This window comes from Anas acuta, chromosome 2, assembly GCF_963932015.1.
Source record: "Anas acuta chromosome 2, bAnaAcu1.1, whole genome shotgun sequence".
Taxonomy (NCBI): Eukaryota; Metazoa; Chordata; class Aves; order Anseriformes; family Anatidae; genus Anas; species Anas acuta.
In genome coordinates, this window is record NC_088980.1 from 60,167,594 (window position 1) to 60,181,322 (window position 13,729).

At 36.3% G+C, this 13,729-nt stretch overlaps 1 protein-coding gene across 4 annotated transcripts in view; it reads left to right on the forward strand.

Annotated features, from left to right (window-relative positions):
* Window positions 1–13,729, forward strand: part of VPS41 (VPS41 subunit of HOPS complex) — a 107,622-nt gene that overhangs the window by 17,680 nt on the left and 76,213 nt on the right. For all 4 annotated transcript variants that reach the window (XM_068674962.1, XM_068674961.1, XM_068674964.1 and 1 more), the window contains exons 3-4: window positions 767–874; window positions 3,724–3,801. In XM_068674962.1, the coding sequence (XP_068531063.1) occupies window positions 767–874; window positions 3,724–3,801 (186 nt within the window). The remainder of the gene's footprint in view (window positions 1–766; window positions 875–3,723; window positions 3,802–13,729) is intronic.

Genomic DNA, 13,729 nt, shown 5'->3' on the forward strand with positions numbered 1-13,729 from the left:
CAGATGATATAGGTGATCCGTAACAACATACTGTGTCTGGATCCTTTCCCCAGACAGTTTTGCAACAACATATTTATATTTCTTGCTTTGAACATAAACCCACTGGTATGTTTTGTACAGTTAACTTATTCCTAGTGGATTCTGTTTATTTTTGTTCACAGTGTTTTGCCCCTACCCTTCCTACAGAGGTGCAGCATCTTGTAAAGGTCCTGAAGTTTTTTGTAACCTGCATGCTTCGGCTTAGAGTTAAATGTGGCTATAGCGGCACACTTTATTTTATCATCCATTTTTCCATATCATAGAATCATCACAGAATCATAGAATGGCTTGGGTTGGAAAGGACTTAACGATCATTCAGTTCCAACCCACCGGCCATTTATATTTTTCTTCTGAATTGGGAATGACTAACTTTATGTAACAAAGTACACATATACATTTTTTCCTGCTTTTTAGATATTAACTAAGTGCCTCTTACAATGCAGCTGAATTGATATGCTGTTAAACAGTCTTTCTTTGCACCCAGAACTTTGGAGTGAAAAGAGTAATCAACAACAACAAAAAAAGCACAACCCAAACCTTCTGGAATGACAAAAATGTGAAAGTTTGGCTTTTGGTTGTAATGGCTGTTGTTAAGATATGATGGTGATCCATCTTCGCCTGTTGCTGTGTGACAGTTGTGGGGTATCTGTAAATTTCTTTCTATTTAAAATGAACTTCTAATTTTTTTTTGTTTGTTCATTCTTTCCTTATGCTTTTAAAAATATAGGAAGATGAGAGTGAAGAAGAGCCTAAGCTGAAGTATGAACGGCTTTCTAATGGAGTGACTGAAATTCTACAGAAGGATGCAGCCAGCTGCATGACGGTGCATGAAAAGGTATCATGCTATTTTGAGGCAAAGATAGTACTTCTGCTTAGGTTTTATGTATTTTATCTGTGCTTATAATGCACCAATATATTTCTGTGTAGAAGTACTGCCAAATCTACAGGTGCAGCGCAAGCCAACAATAATATAAACAAAATTCATGGTAAGCCTATGTTGAACAATCCTTCCTTTCTCAGTAGGAAAATGAGGTGAGAATTCAAGGTGCCGTAATTTGTTAGATGCAATGTTTACGTAAGCTACTGGGAAATGCTCACTAGCTTTTAATTATGGACAGTACCATGAACTACATTTGAGATAAAGTCCCAAATTCCCTTTATCTCAGAAAAGAAATTGTCATATAATATGTCATATATTATGCTTATTTATATGTGCTGAATCCCTGAAAACTGACTTGATCATTCCAAGGGCCAGCTTAGTATTTATCCAACTGTGGTAGATGGCTGAGTTTCTGTTAATACAGTGTGAAGGAAAGTAATTTCAATGCTTTTTTAATCTTTTTTTTTTTTTTAATGGTTTAATACTATTAAAGTTTCAGATGTACAAGAATGAATGGGAGAATGGGATCGACAACAATGTGTAAATAAATTTTACTGTTTCTTTGTTCTTGCAGTGAAGAAACTTCATCTCTTTCTTTGATTGAAACAATTGTGTTTTCTTTTATAAATATTGGAGACCATTTTTTAAATATTGAAGAATTCTAAAGAACATCTGAAAGTATGAGAGTTAATGATTTGTCAAATAACTATTAGTATGTAAAACATAATTGCTGTTTTCTGAATGTATAATCTTTCACAGCCAGTAATAGCTCCTTAACGGTTATTGTTGAGGCATCTATCTCTATTATTTGGCTATATTTTTAGATTGACTTGTGCTGTGTTTCTTTTACTCAAAGGACTGTTGCCATGGCTCAAGAGGCTCTTAAGATGAAGCTTGTATTTTAACTGTGGGAATGAAAACAATAAGTCTTTTTAAAATGTTTTTGGCAACTTAGAATTAAACAGATATTTTGAAAATTGGCAAGTATTTCGTCCTGGGCTGTGACCTGTGTGCATTAACCTTTCTGAGCTTCAGGTAAATTTTGAAAGCCAAGAAATAAACAGAATTTTTCTATAAGGAAATGCATAGATACTGCTTTAACTGTAGTGTCACAAGGAGTGACAATATAGGAAAGCTGTTTAAGTATCCCAACACTTGTAGTTTTCAAGCAAACTAGATACACTATTTATAAGAAAGATCAATATGGTTAGAAGCTAGGTGCCAGAGTCTTTTAGGAATATGTCTCTTACAGCAGGGAGCTGAAGAATGAAGGTGGGTCATAGGTTTTGTGAGGGTATTCTTTGGTTAGATTTTTTGTTTGTTTTCCTGCTAAAACGGGAAAAGCCCTGCTAAAGACTAATAATTAACAAAATGACATAGTGTTATGCAAAATATGTCCCTGATTAAAGCACTTTAACTGTGCTAGGAACCCTTATTCCAACTAATTTCCCCCCAGAATTATTATTATTTCCTTTTCTTTTCACTGCTAAAGCATCATATTTTCACCAGGCTTGCTGTCTGCACTGGATGACTAATCGTCATGGCACCTGGTGCATTCAAGCAGGCCTGTGCAGTGGAATAGTCATACCTAGTTATGTCTGCACACCTGATGTTTTATTAACCAGTATTGATTTTTTTACCCGGGGGACTTTTTTCTTCCTGAAAAAAGGCAACCTTGCAGGAGTGAAAGGCATTGCAGGGGATGAATTTCTAATGAACCCCTTCTTTCCCTTTTTTGACTCCTTTTAATGTAGCTTCATATTTTAAGTGCCTGAACTGAAATTTCATTTTAAGCAATTCCATTTTGATAAATCCTTTTAAACCTTGACTTTCTGTAAGGTTATTTTTTAAAGATTGTGCTGCCTGACTGACACGCTTAGCAGTGCCTGTAAATTTGAGCATTTCATTATAGGTTGCAATGAAGCATGCTCACATGCAGTGAAATACAGAGAATTGAGGAGCCTAGACTATTTAAGTAATGCTGAAAAGGAGGGGGGGAATAAAAGAAACCTCTGTCATAAATCAAACAGAAAAGGAAGAACTTCGGTACTCCTTAGTAGTAGTTCACATGGTTCAATTAACAGCAGATCTCTCAGAATCAATTGCACTCTTGTTTGTATCAAAATAAGTTTGTGATTGTATGTATTTGTGTGGAGATTTCTTTATTTTGTTACCTATTTTTAGAATGAAACCCCTGAGATTGCCAAGGCGAGGCATTATTTATCTTGAGAGTGTTCGACATAGAAGTGTTACTACGTGAAAGAAAGCAAACCCAGTGGTTATCTCTGTGCTTAAATGCAACCAGAGACCTTCCATAATCCATCAGTATTTTACCAGTGGCTTTTTCCTGTGTTTCAATGGTTTGTTTGTTTTGTGTTAATGATGAAGGAAATTTTAAAATGAAGCCCAAAGGAAACCACTGCAATTGAAAGAAAGCTGTGGAAGGGAGTACAGAACTGTTTCAGATCTGTGTCTTATTCATTGCTTTCACACTGCATTTTTAATTTGCTGCCACAGTCCATCAGGCAGTGTGTACGGACTGCAGACACACCATTAGTTGTCAGTAGATGAGGGTCCTCATGACTCATTCTGACAGCTAACTTGCACTATCACAGTAATATGGGCTTGAAGCCCTGTTTTATTCTTTAGGTGCTAAAATAAGCTTTGTCTATAGAAGTTATTTTTTTTTTTCTTCTGAGTGCTGCTAATCATTAATCTGCTAAACGTCCTGAAGTTCATTTAGCATTGCTGTAGTTCTGGTTGTGGTGTCTTCTCTTTGTATAATCAATCTCTTTCTTTTACAGTTTTTGGCACTGGGAACACATTATGGCAAAGTTTATTTACTTGATGTCCAGGGGAACATCACACAGAAGTTTGACGTTGTAAGTATGGCATTATTTAGAACACATCTACTGGGATGTAAAATGATGTGATATACTGAGTAATAAATAAATTAATGCTTTTGCTACACCTGAAATTTTGCGAATGCATTTCATGAACTACCCCCTGCCACCTTCATCCCCATCCTCCACCCCCATAAAACAAGAGACATTTTGTGGTCCTTGAAAGAAGTTACACTTGGGTGGTTTTGTGATGAGGACGTCTCAGTTTACATGTAATAAACTTTTGTTGTGAAGACAGAAAAGGAAATACATATTTATGATTGTTAATGACTATTATTAATTATGGACCCCCGGAGGCTTGTGACTTCCATAAGGTTTGAGCCTGCTCATTAGGTGACTATTGTCAGTTGTTAGTGTGTACACTATCGTCTTATCTACTTGCCACAAGTAATTGAAAATTGATTGATTGCCTTGCTAGTTCAGTTTATCTACTGCAAATATATAACGCTAATATTTTATGTGAATGTTTTGAAGCTTGGACTCTTAAGGGAATGTATTGATTGAAAGAGAAGAGGCAGACTTTTTTTTTTTATTTTGGTTCCTGATATTAGAGGATGAACGAAATACTCAATTTAAAATTCTTTTTAAGAATGTTAAACGTTTCTTTTAATTGTGCATGTTTGTTGATTTTTTCTGTTCTTTTATTATTATTTAATATTTTTAATCTTTAATACTTATTCTTCAATCTCCCCATTTTCCATGGGGGTGGGAGGAAGGGGATTAGCAATTTTAAATTTTTATTTTTTATTCCCCTTCTGGTGTTGTCACAAAATCTGGTAACCAAGCATCAGTTTTTCATCGCAATGTCAGCCCTTGTCAGAGTATCCATCGCAAGACGTTGGCATGTTTGCAGAGAGAACGTATGTTCTAAAGCTGACACAGCTAGCTGCATGGGAGGGTTGAAAGGTTTTGTTTATATTTTTGAAAAATCTAATTACACAGTTGTTGTGCAAGGGGAAAAAGTAGCAGCCAAAACCCAGCCTCCTAGGCACAACCTTTGGAGGAAATTTTATAGATAGCAACGGTCAGATTAACAGTGACCTTCCTGGGTATTAATAAAAGTCAAGCTAATGATGTTCTCCTATTTCTTTTAGCTTTTTATGTTCCTTGGCCCTACAGAGGAGATGCTGACTGCATTTCAAAAGAGGAAAGGCTTTTGGTGTCTGTCTTATAGTACCAATTAGATTTCATGTATACCACTTGCTAAAGATGCAGTTTCTTTCTCTGTAGAGTAATCTGTTTGGGAAAGACCAGAGTAAAGCATACACAAATTCTTTTCTTCTATTGCTGAAGTAAATGACTTGACTCAAAGACTTGCTCAAATGAAGTGGAGATTTTCTCTGGAGACAGGCATTAAATGTCTTAGACATGTATTCATTCCTCTCTAGGTCAGGCACTTGGAAGAGTTCATTTGTAGTACTGTCATCTTTCTTTTAGGTGCATGACCAAGGCCCTCTTCTTCCACACTGGTTCCTAAAGGTGAAATCCTCATCTTTCTGTGTAAAGATGGTAGGGCATTGCCTAGGTGTGTAGCAAGTCATAAGGGGTCTTAGTGTCTATTAAAAATTGTGAAACAAAATCCCTGCATCCTCTTTATGCCATTCACTCTAATCTGCTATTCTTTGCTTTACTTTTCTTTATTACTGAAGTCCTAGCAGTGGCTGCTGGGAGGGTGATTTCTTATGATGAAGTTAAGGTTAGGCCATATAAACCACTTTCTACTCTAAAGCTTTTATGTTGTTACATCTTTTCCAGACTTTTCCTGGCTTCAAGCTAAAGATTTTCGTGCTGCGCCTTCGTATAGAGATGTCAATGATTTCTTTATTTAACTATATTTTTTAATTAAAAGCTGCTTTTTAAGATGAAGAATAAGAAGAAAATGTTTATTTCTTTCTATTCTTAGTATATCTTTTTTTTTTTTTTTGTGTAATGGCACAAGTCGTCTGTGTAACAAATAAATTATAATGTGGATCAGGTGGAAAGGATGATTTTTTTTTGATTTTTTTTTTTTTTTTTTACAATTTGAAGAAAATTTATTTTGATCAAGAAGCACTTGCCTTTTAAATAAAATCTTTTATTTGGATCTACTGGGTGTTGTTGAACCGAACAGTCTGTCTATGCATTAGAGCATTGCTGTGTGTTGAATCGCAAAGAAAAACTACATTTTTATTGAAAAGAAAGCAAGCTACTTCTTGAACTCTTATAGATGCAAAACATTCTCTTGTAAATTCTCTGTGACGAAGAGTATTTTCTCTGGTTACATATTCTCTGGTTCTTCATTGAGTCTGGAATGAGCAAGTTCCCTCTGAGAAGTGCTTCTACTGCTGAATAGCTGGTGTGATTCTACCTTGAAGTAGCAAATAGGAAAAAGATTTGAAGTTCTAAATAGGAGAAAGATTTCCAGAGAATTTCTGAAAATCAGTAGCGTTTAAAAATTGTTCCAAGTAAATAAAATAGTTTCTTCTTAGAGTGTAGGCAACATTACCTCAAACACAGAAATCTTAAATTATTTGAAATAAACAGTATTCCTTGGGAGTGAGTTTTACAAGTTTTGCATTTTGAAAGATTCCATTTAGCAAATGCTTTCTGTCTTGTGGGATGGCAGAAGTAATGTGAAGCCTTCCATCTAGAAGAAATCAGTTATGTAATTCAAGGAATTGCTCTGCATTTGAGCCTTGCTCAGTTTTTGTTGTTTTTGTTTTTTTTTTAAGCCAAGTTGAGAAGATAAATTACTTTTCTATGCATCTCAGTCTGTTAAATGTGTAAATAGGGAAAACAAACCTTACAGGTGAAACTTTAAGTCACTAAATCCCAAATACCGTCAGTATGTGAAATAAACCAAAATTAAGAGTTTTTTTTTTTTTTTTTATGGGTGATCTTAAGTGTTCCTTTTATCAGTGGTGTAGATATGTTTCATGTTTGAGTCTTGGTGATTTTGCTTTGGCCATAGTTAAGTAAAACTGTACCATAGAGAGGGAGACATAAGGATGTTCCCCTTTCATCCCCCAAAAAAGTTACATATATGTAGAAAATATTACTTCTGTTTTAGTCTTCTCAATTTTCCATTTCTCTCTGTTAATCTCAAATAACCTTGTTCAATAATTGAAGTGGGCTTGGAAGTTGAACAAATATGAATTTTGTTTTTATGAGAAGTCAGTTTTGTTTTATATTGTCTCACATTTGGATTTGATCCAAATTGTGACACAGAAATAGAGACTGATCTCAGAGGATTTACAGCATAATTAGTTTATCATGTCTTCAGTTCCTGTGAACTTTGAGAGCGAAAACTGACAGGTATGTTGCAGAATCTCTAACATGGTCAATTTCTGGATGATGACCTTCCTGTTGAAGTCTGAATTAATTTAAAAGCAAAAACAAATAAAATACATCCTGCAAGAAACACTAAAATATAAAGCCTGGTAGCCATATAAGTTCTTGCTACCTTAATACTCTGGTTATTTTTTTGAATAAATCTTTTAGAACTTCATCCTGTAATGTCCTTAAAATACCCACATTGTTTTGATGTTGAATTACAAATACTGTTTTCTAGTGTTGCAAAGATTTATTTGTGTGCTCTATTTTGACCCATAAAATTCACTGAGACTTCTGTGAAACAAACCTCAATGGCTAAGAAGTCTTCAGAACAGTCTTTCTTTCATCGTGCTCTTGAAATACCTGATGCTGGATCTGTACCAGGTGGACTACTAGTCTTTTCAGGTTTGCAACTCCTCTTACCAATAGAAGTGAAAATGTTTGTTTTGAAACTGTGTGGGAGATTCTTGGTTTGGGGAGAATTACGAGACAGGAATTTGTGGAGGTTGCCTTGGGTGGTGCTGGTATCTCAGTGGCCACACTTGCAATTCTTGCTTGATCTCCTTTACTCCTTGCTTAGTGTGTTTTTAGCTCTCACCAGTGTAGCTGTCTTTGACAATGTCAGCCGCCTAAGATTAACTGATATGCATCCTCAAATAACGTATGTTTGACAAACTGGTGTTCTGTTGTATTAGGGTTCAGTGCATTGAGTGAGATGAAATGTGTCAAACGTACTGAAAATTATTACTAAAAGGCAACAAGGAAGGGGGAGGAAAGCCTGCTAATGCCACTGAAAAGGATGATGCAGGACTGATTCACAGCATGTTAATTCCGAATGCCTTTCCATCTTTCTTTTCCTCTTAGACTGTCTACAATTTATTAATATAATTATTGCTTCGACTGACATGTTGTGGATTAAGGACTTGTAGGTATGAAGAAAGCTGTATAAACATGTTTAGTTAAGTAACAAATCAAAAACCTTCTAAAGGGCAAGAAAACCTGTCCCCGTTCTGGTCTTCTAATAAACATCAAACTTAAAGCAAAAACAGTAAGAAGTCTTGGCTGGTGCCAGTGATACTCTGTCAGGAGTGGAAATGCAGCCTATTTTACAAGTAGGGGACGATTTAAATGTTTAATGCATCAGAGGTGCTTCAAAGATGATGCATGAGCCTAGAAAACAAATGTAAATAGCATTTTAAAGCTTCTATTAGAGCAAAGAAGTTGTAGTAGTCTTTGCATGCAACATTCGTGAGCTGTTCAAGCGTGCTGGAATTTCAGAAAGAGAGAATGAAACAATTAAGTAGAGGTCCATTTTTTGTAGATTTCTTTTTCCCGCAAACTCTTTTTTTCTGCTTCCCATTGTGTAGTATTAATCATTTCTTTGTTTTTTTTTTTTTTAATCAGAGTGTCAGAAATCCAAAGTCACCAGGTCCTTTCTGCTACCTTGAAAATTCAAAGGGGAGTTCCTTCAGTTGTAAGGTTATTGTCCTTAGACTTAAGAAAGTTACAGCACTTGCAGCCTCTGGAGCAAGAGTGTTGCTTGCTTAAAGATGAATCAATGGTCTGTTGGTGTTGCCGATACCTCAGAAAGTTGCAAACAAATGTCAGAGGTTTCTGTTGACTTGACACACTTTTGAAAGAGTTTAATTGCTAACAAGAAAACCATATTTTCTAACGAAGCAGCAGCAGTTGCTGAGCACTGAATGCTGTTGCTGGAATTGATGCAAAATCCACTAACTGTTGAGAGAGATAATGCAGCATCTTTCAATGGGGGAGGTAACTTTTAGCATTTGATTGTATAATGAAGAAGTTGTTTTGAATGGAACTTTACATGAGAGTTTAAGACTAAGATGATATAAATGTCACTTATTTTGACAGGCTACTTAAAATTCCCTGTTTATTACTTTAACTACATCATTTTAGTTGTCACTGTCAGACTATGAAAAAAGACTTAGTCGGGAAATGAAATGAAGCAATGGAATTTAGAGTAAAGATCTGGGTAGCTCTGTGTTAGTATTTGCAGTGTGTCAGTGTGCCTGTTAAATTTGAAGCTGAAATCCTGCTATTTGTTTAAAAAAAAAAAAAAAGGCATGCTGCTATAAATGTGGGCTCCAATAAAATGAAGTAGAAAATTCATGTTCTGATAGGAAAGTGTGTTTATGCAGTGTGTTTGTCCTTCCCTTCTGTGGGACCTATCAGCCAAGTTGGTGGTGCCGTCCTATGGCTTCAGGGCTCTAAGTTTAACCCCTAGCTCAGCCCAGTGGGAAAACTGGAGAAAAGTGACATTCTGCAGTGTTTTGCTCTGAAGACTTTGATGTCGACACCCAATTTAATAGCCTTCCTTCTGTTTCTGTCTACCTGTATTTTCATTTTAGCTGTAGATTATTTGGAAGTTCAGAGCTTTCTACAGTAGTTGTGGGAGTCCAGAGGTTTTCTTTATAGTAGTTGTGGGAGTAACTCGCATGGCCTTTGGGTCTGTAATTTTGGATCTTATAAAGGGTTGGAAAGTGTGTATTATGATGCTTTCCTGTTATTGTGCCTACAAACCACTCCAGTTTGTTTGTAATCTGGAGTGTTTTCAATGGGAACTGTGATGCTACTGAATATTAGGACCCTTCCTTAGCAGGTGTCATAGTGTACCCTGTACATGTCTGTCATTTGATGAGAAGTGAGTTATCTTGACTGAGTACTGTTGTGGCGTTAGAGCTGTTATTTTGTAGGTCTATAAAAAAGTTTCTTGTATGACAAATCACAGAATACTTGGAGTTGGAAAGGACCCACGAGGATCATTGACTCCAAATCCTGGCTCCCCATGGTACTACCTAAAATCAAAACATATGCCTCAGAGCATTGTCCAGATGCTTCTTGAACTGCAGCAGGCTCGGTGCCATGACCACTTCCCTGGGGAGTCTGTTCCAGTGCCTGACCACCCTCTTTGTGAAGAACCTTTTCCAGATATCCAGCCTGACCCTCCCTTGTCCTAGCTCCATGCCATTCCCTCGGGTCCTGTCGCTGTCCCCAGAGAGCAGAGCTCAGCGCCTGCCCCTCCGCTCCCCTCATGAGGGAGCTGCAGGCCGCCATGAGGCCTCCTCTCAGCCTGCTCTGCTTGGGGCTGAGCAAACCAAGGGACCTCAGCTGTTCCTCATATGTCTTCCCCTCTAGACCCTTCACCATTATTGTTGCCCTTCTTCAGACACTCTCTAATAGTTTTATGTCCTTCTTATATTGTGGTACCAAAAACCTCATGCAGTGCACAAGGTGAGATTGCGTCAGCTCAGAGTGGGACATTCACTTCACTCAACAAGGTTGAAACAAAAAGCTTCTTGTAGAAGTTTTGCACATCACCTTTTATCCACTGTATCCCTCTTACCTTGAATGGAGTGTTGGTTGAATTTTTATTTGAATAAATAGATCAGATTGATGTGGAAAGTATTTGTTATTAATAGATATATTGCTTGGTGTCTGGGTGAAATATGGAATATTCAGTCATGTCATGTACAGTTAATTTTTATAAGCTCAAAACTGAAGGAAAGATGGGTATTACCTTCAATTATTCTTTCAAGCTTGTAACTTGTAATAGCTGTAGCTTAATGCAGAGTAATGTAGAAAGTTTAATTGGGAGTATAGGTTCAGCTACAGAAGATCTTGCGTGGTCCAGACACTTGGTTTTTAAATGAGGTTAGCTTGTACAAGTCAAACATAGGCTTGTGTAGTCACAAACAGTAATCTGTATGCTGTATATTTAATTTCTATTAAAATTATAAAGCTTGTGTACTTTATCAGCTGTTTCTGGGACTGCAGTCATTTCTTCCTTCTTTGACTTTTCACTAGCAGCTATGTTGTCCTTCTTTTGAAAAGGATGTCAACCCCATCCTTAGGCTGAATGTCTTTCTATAACTTCATTACTCTTAAAATGCATGGTTTTTTTTTGTTTGTTTGTTTTGTTTTTTTCTTGACATAGAAGCATAGGAAGAAGTTTCCTTTTTGTTCTTTAATATCCATCACTTTTCTTCAGAGTCGATAGGGTATCTTACTGTCTGTCAGTTGTATGTCATGACCAACACTTAAGGTGTTATGTTCAGGTACCTTAGAAGCCCTCCTCAGTGTCACTGATTTTAGAACGAGTTTGTTAATGTCACTCTTTAGTGAGGTACAGGGCTGTTACTAAATACTGTTTTGTCAGTCATCTAGAGATAGCAAACAAGTCAGTTTCTGTTGATTTAGTAGGATTCTATCCTGCTCTGGGGGCTTTCTCAAATAAATTTTTTAATATCTGGAAAATTGTAGGGGAAAATACTGCATTATAGGAGAATGATAGACATTTAGAACATTAATTCTATAGCTTTTACTGTACCCTGTTGGTCAACCAAAGGGCAAAGTTTTCAATGTATTTTTGATTTTTTTTCATCAAACCTTGCGGGAGCTCTGAATCTATTTTTGTGAAAGATCAAACAGAAGACCTACTGTAATTCTGCTAAAGATACTTACATGTGGCATTTTCAAACAAAATTACTTGTGACATTATGCAGAATCATCAAAAAAAAGTTCTTTTTGTTTGGTTGTTTTTTAATTTTTTTCCCAAACTCTTTCACCATCCGGGTTTGGTAATATTTGTCGCTTGAATGTAAACTGCATCTTGTATCTTATGGTTATTTAGAAAATTTATTTTCTTTGCAACTTTAATGGCTTTTTTTTTTTGTTGTTTCAAATTTCCTACACACCATAATTTGACAATTAAGCAACAAAGTTTATTTGCTTTTAAGAATAACACAGAAACATAGCTTCTAATTTGAAGGACATAACCGTGCACATAACTGTTAAAGAAACAACCATACACAGTATTATTTTTTCCTATCAGATTTAAACAGAGTATTATTTTACTAGAGTGTAATAGACACCTAAAAGAAACCCTCAGAAGAGTGCCAGTATATTTCAAACAATTGTTAATACGGGGTATTTATAATTTTCTGTTCCTTCCAGTGGCTTTGTCCCTGGCAAGACTAGGTTGTTCTCTCTCTTGGAAGAAACCTCAGATTCTCAACCATTGGGGATGTCTGTGCCCTACTAGGAACTTGACCAAGTTTGACCCGGTAATTTTTACTGACCAAAGGCATATGTTCAGTGCTTTTCCTATTCCTTTTTCCAGTCATCTCAAAAGCATATTGTGCCACATCTGTCTCATACCCTCCCCAAGTCCTCTTTGTTGATATGCTGCTGGACTACTGGGCCAACTTGCTCTAGAGTTTTTATTATCAGCAATGAAACAGCAAGTTTCAGGTTACACAGATATGTCTTCTAAATCCTTACAACCTTTAAAAGCATAGGAAGGATATGGGAAAGTTTGCCTTCGAAGAAGCTGGTATACTGCTGATTCCTAGAGCTGTTTTCCTTTTGTTAAATGACATATTATACCTGAATGACATTTTTGTGTACACCGAAGGCAGGCACTTGCGTGCACATATAAAAATAATAGCAGTTAGCTTGTCAGAATTATTCAGAGTTCTGGCATTAATAAAATATTCTTTGCATTAGAAAATGTTTTCGTACTTAGAAAGTCCAAAGCAACTGAGTTCTGGAGGACAATGTTTTTTATATAAGTTGACATTAATGATAGAGCTGCAGCCCTTTGTTTCTGTTAACAATAAAAATGCAACACTACTTAAAACATAGAATGACATAACAGGGGCATAATATGATGAACAAAACATGAAGGCAAAACTAAGCCTTTTTTTCCCATAGGGGGTAAGATATTGTTGATAATGAACTTTGTAAATCTAATGAAGATGCACATCTAAAGGATGAGACCAACTTGCTTTAAAAGACATGACAGTGTATAGTAGTTTTTGTTGCCCTCCTGATGCAATGCTAAATATGGACAGTCCAGATTTCACTGGTCTTGGGTGTTAATATCCTCATATTGCTTGTTGACAAAAGTAGCTACTTAAAAGCTGATCATCTCTATTGTGACACTGCTGAGGAAGCTAGTTCCACTCACAGTCCTGTGGCACAGAGAAATAAGTAAAAGATTAAGAAATGTTAGAAATCTGCTGGTTTTGTGTTTAGCATTGCAACCCTGACTCAGAACAGAACTCTGTAATTGCTACAGGCCTTGGCAGTTCTTGAAGATAGGAGCTTTGAAATGTGAGCAGTATAAAGATGGAAGAATGAATGGATCTGCTTGCATTTTTGGATCTACATTAAATAAAGTTTATTATAAGCAAGGATGTCTACACTTTCTGTTATTGAAATAGAGCCTCTTTATATGCAAATGCCTTGTGGAAGTTGCACAGGATCAATTCATCTTCACATTTAGCTTTCCCTGTATTACTGCCACAGTAAGAATAGTGCATGTGATTTGCCACTTACAGTAAGTTACAGTGCACTTCAAGATTAATGGTTTCTACTTGTGTGAGTACTCTCCTCCCTCTCCCCCCATCTTTTTGATTTGCAGATTTTTTAGGATCCTGTCAAGAATCCAAAACCTGAAATTGACCATTGTTGAGGATCTCTCTGCCAGGTTTGTGAGACTTGCTCAAATGACACAGTTGCAAATAAAAGAAGTTTCTGACTTGGTGTCCAAAGAGAACAGAATACT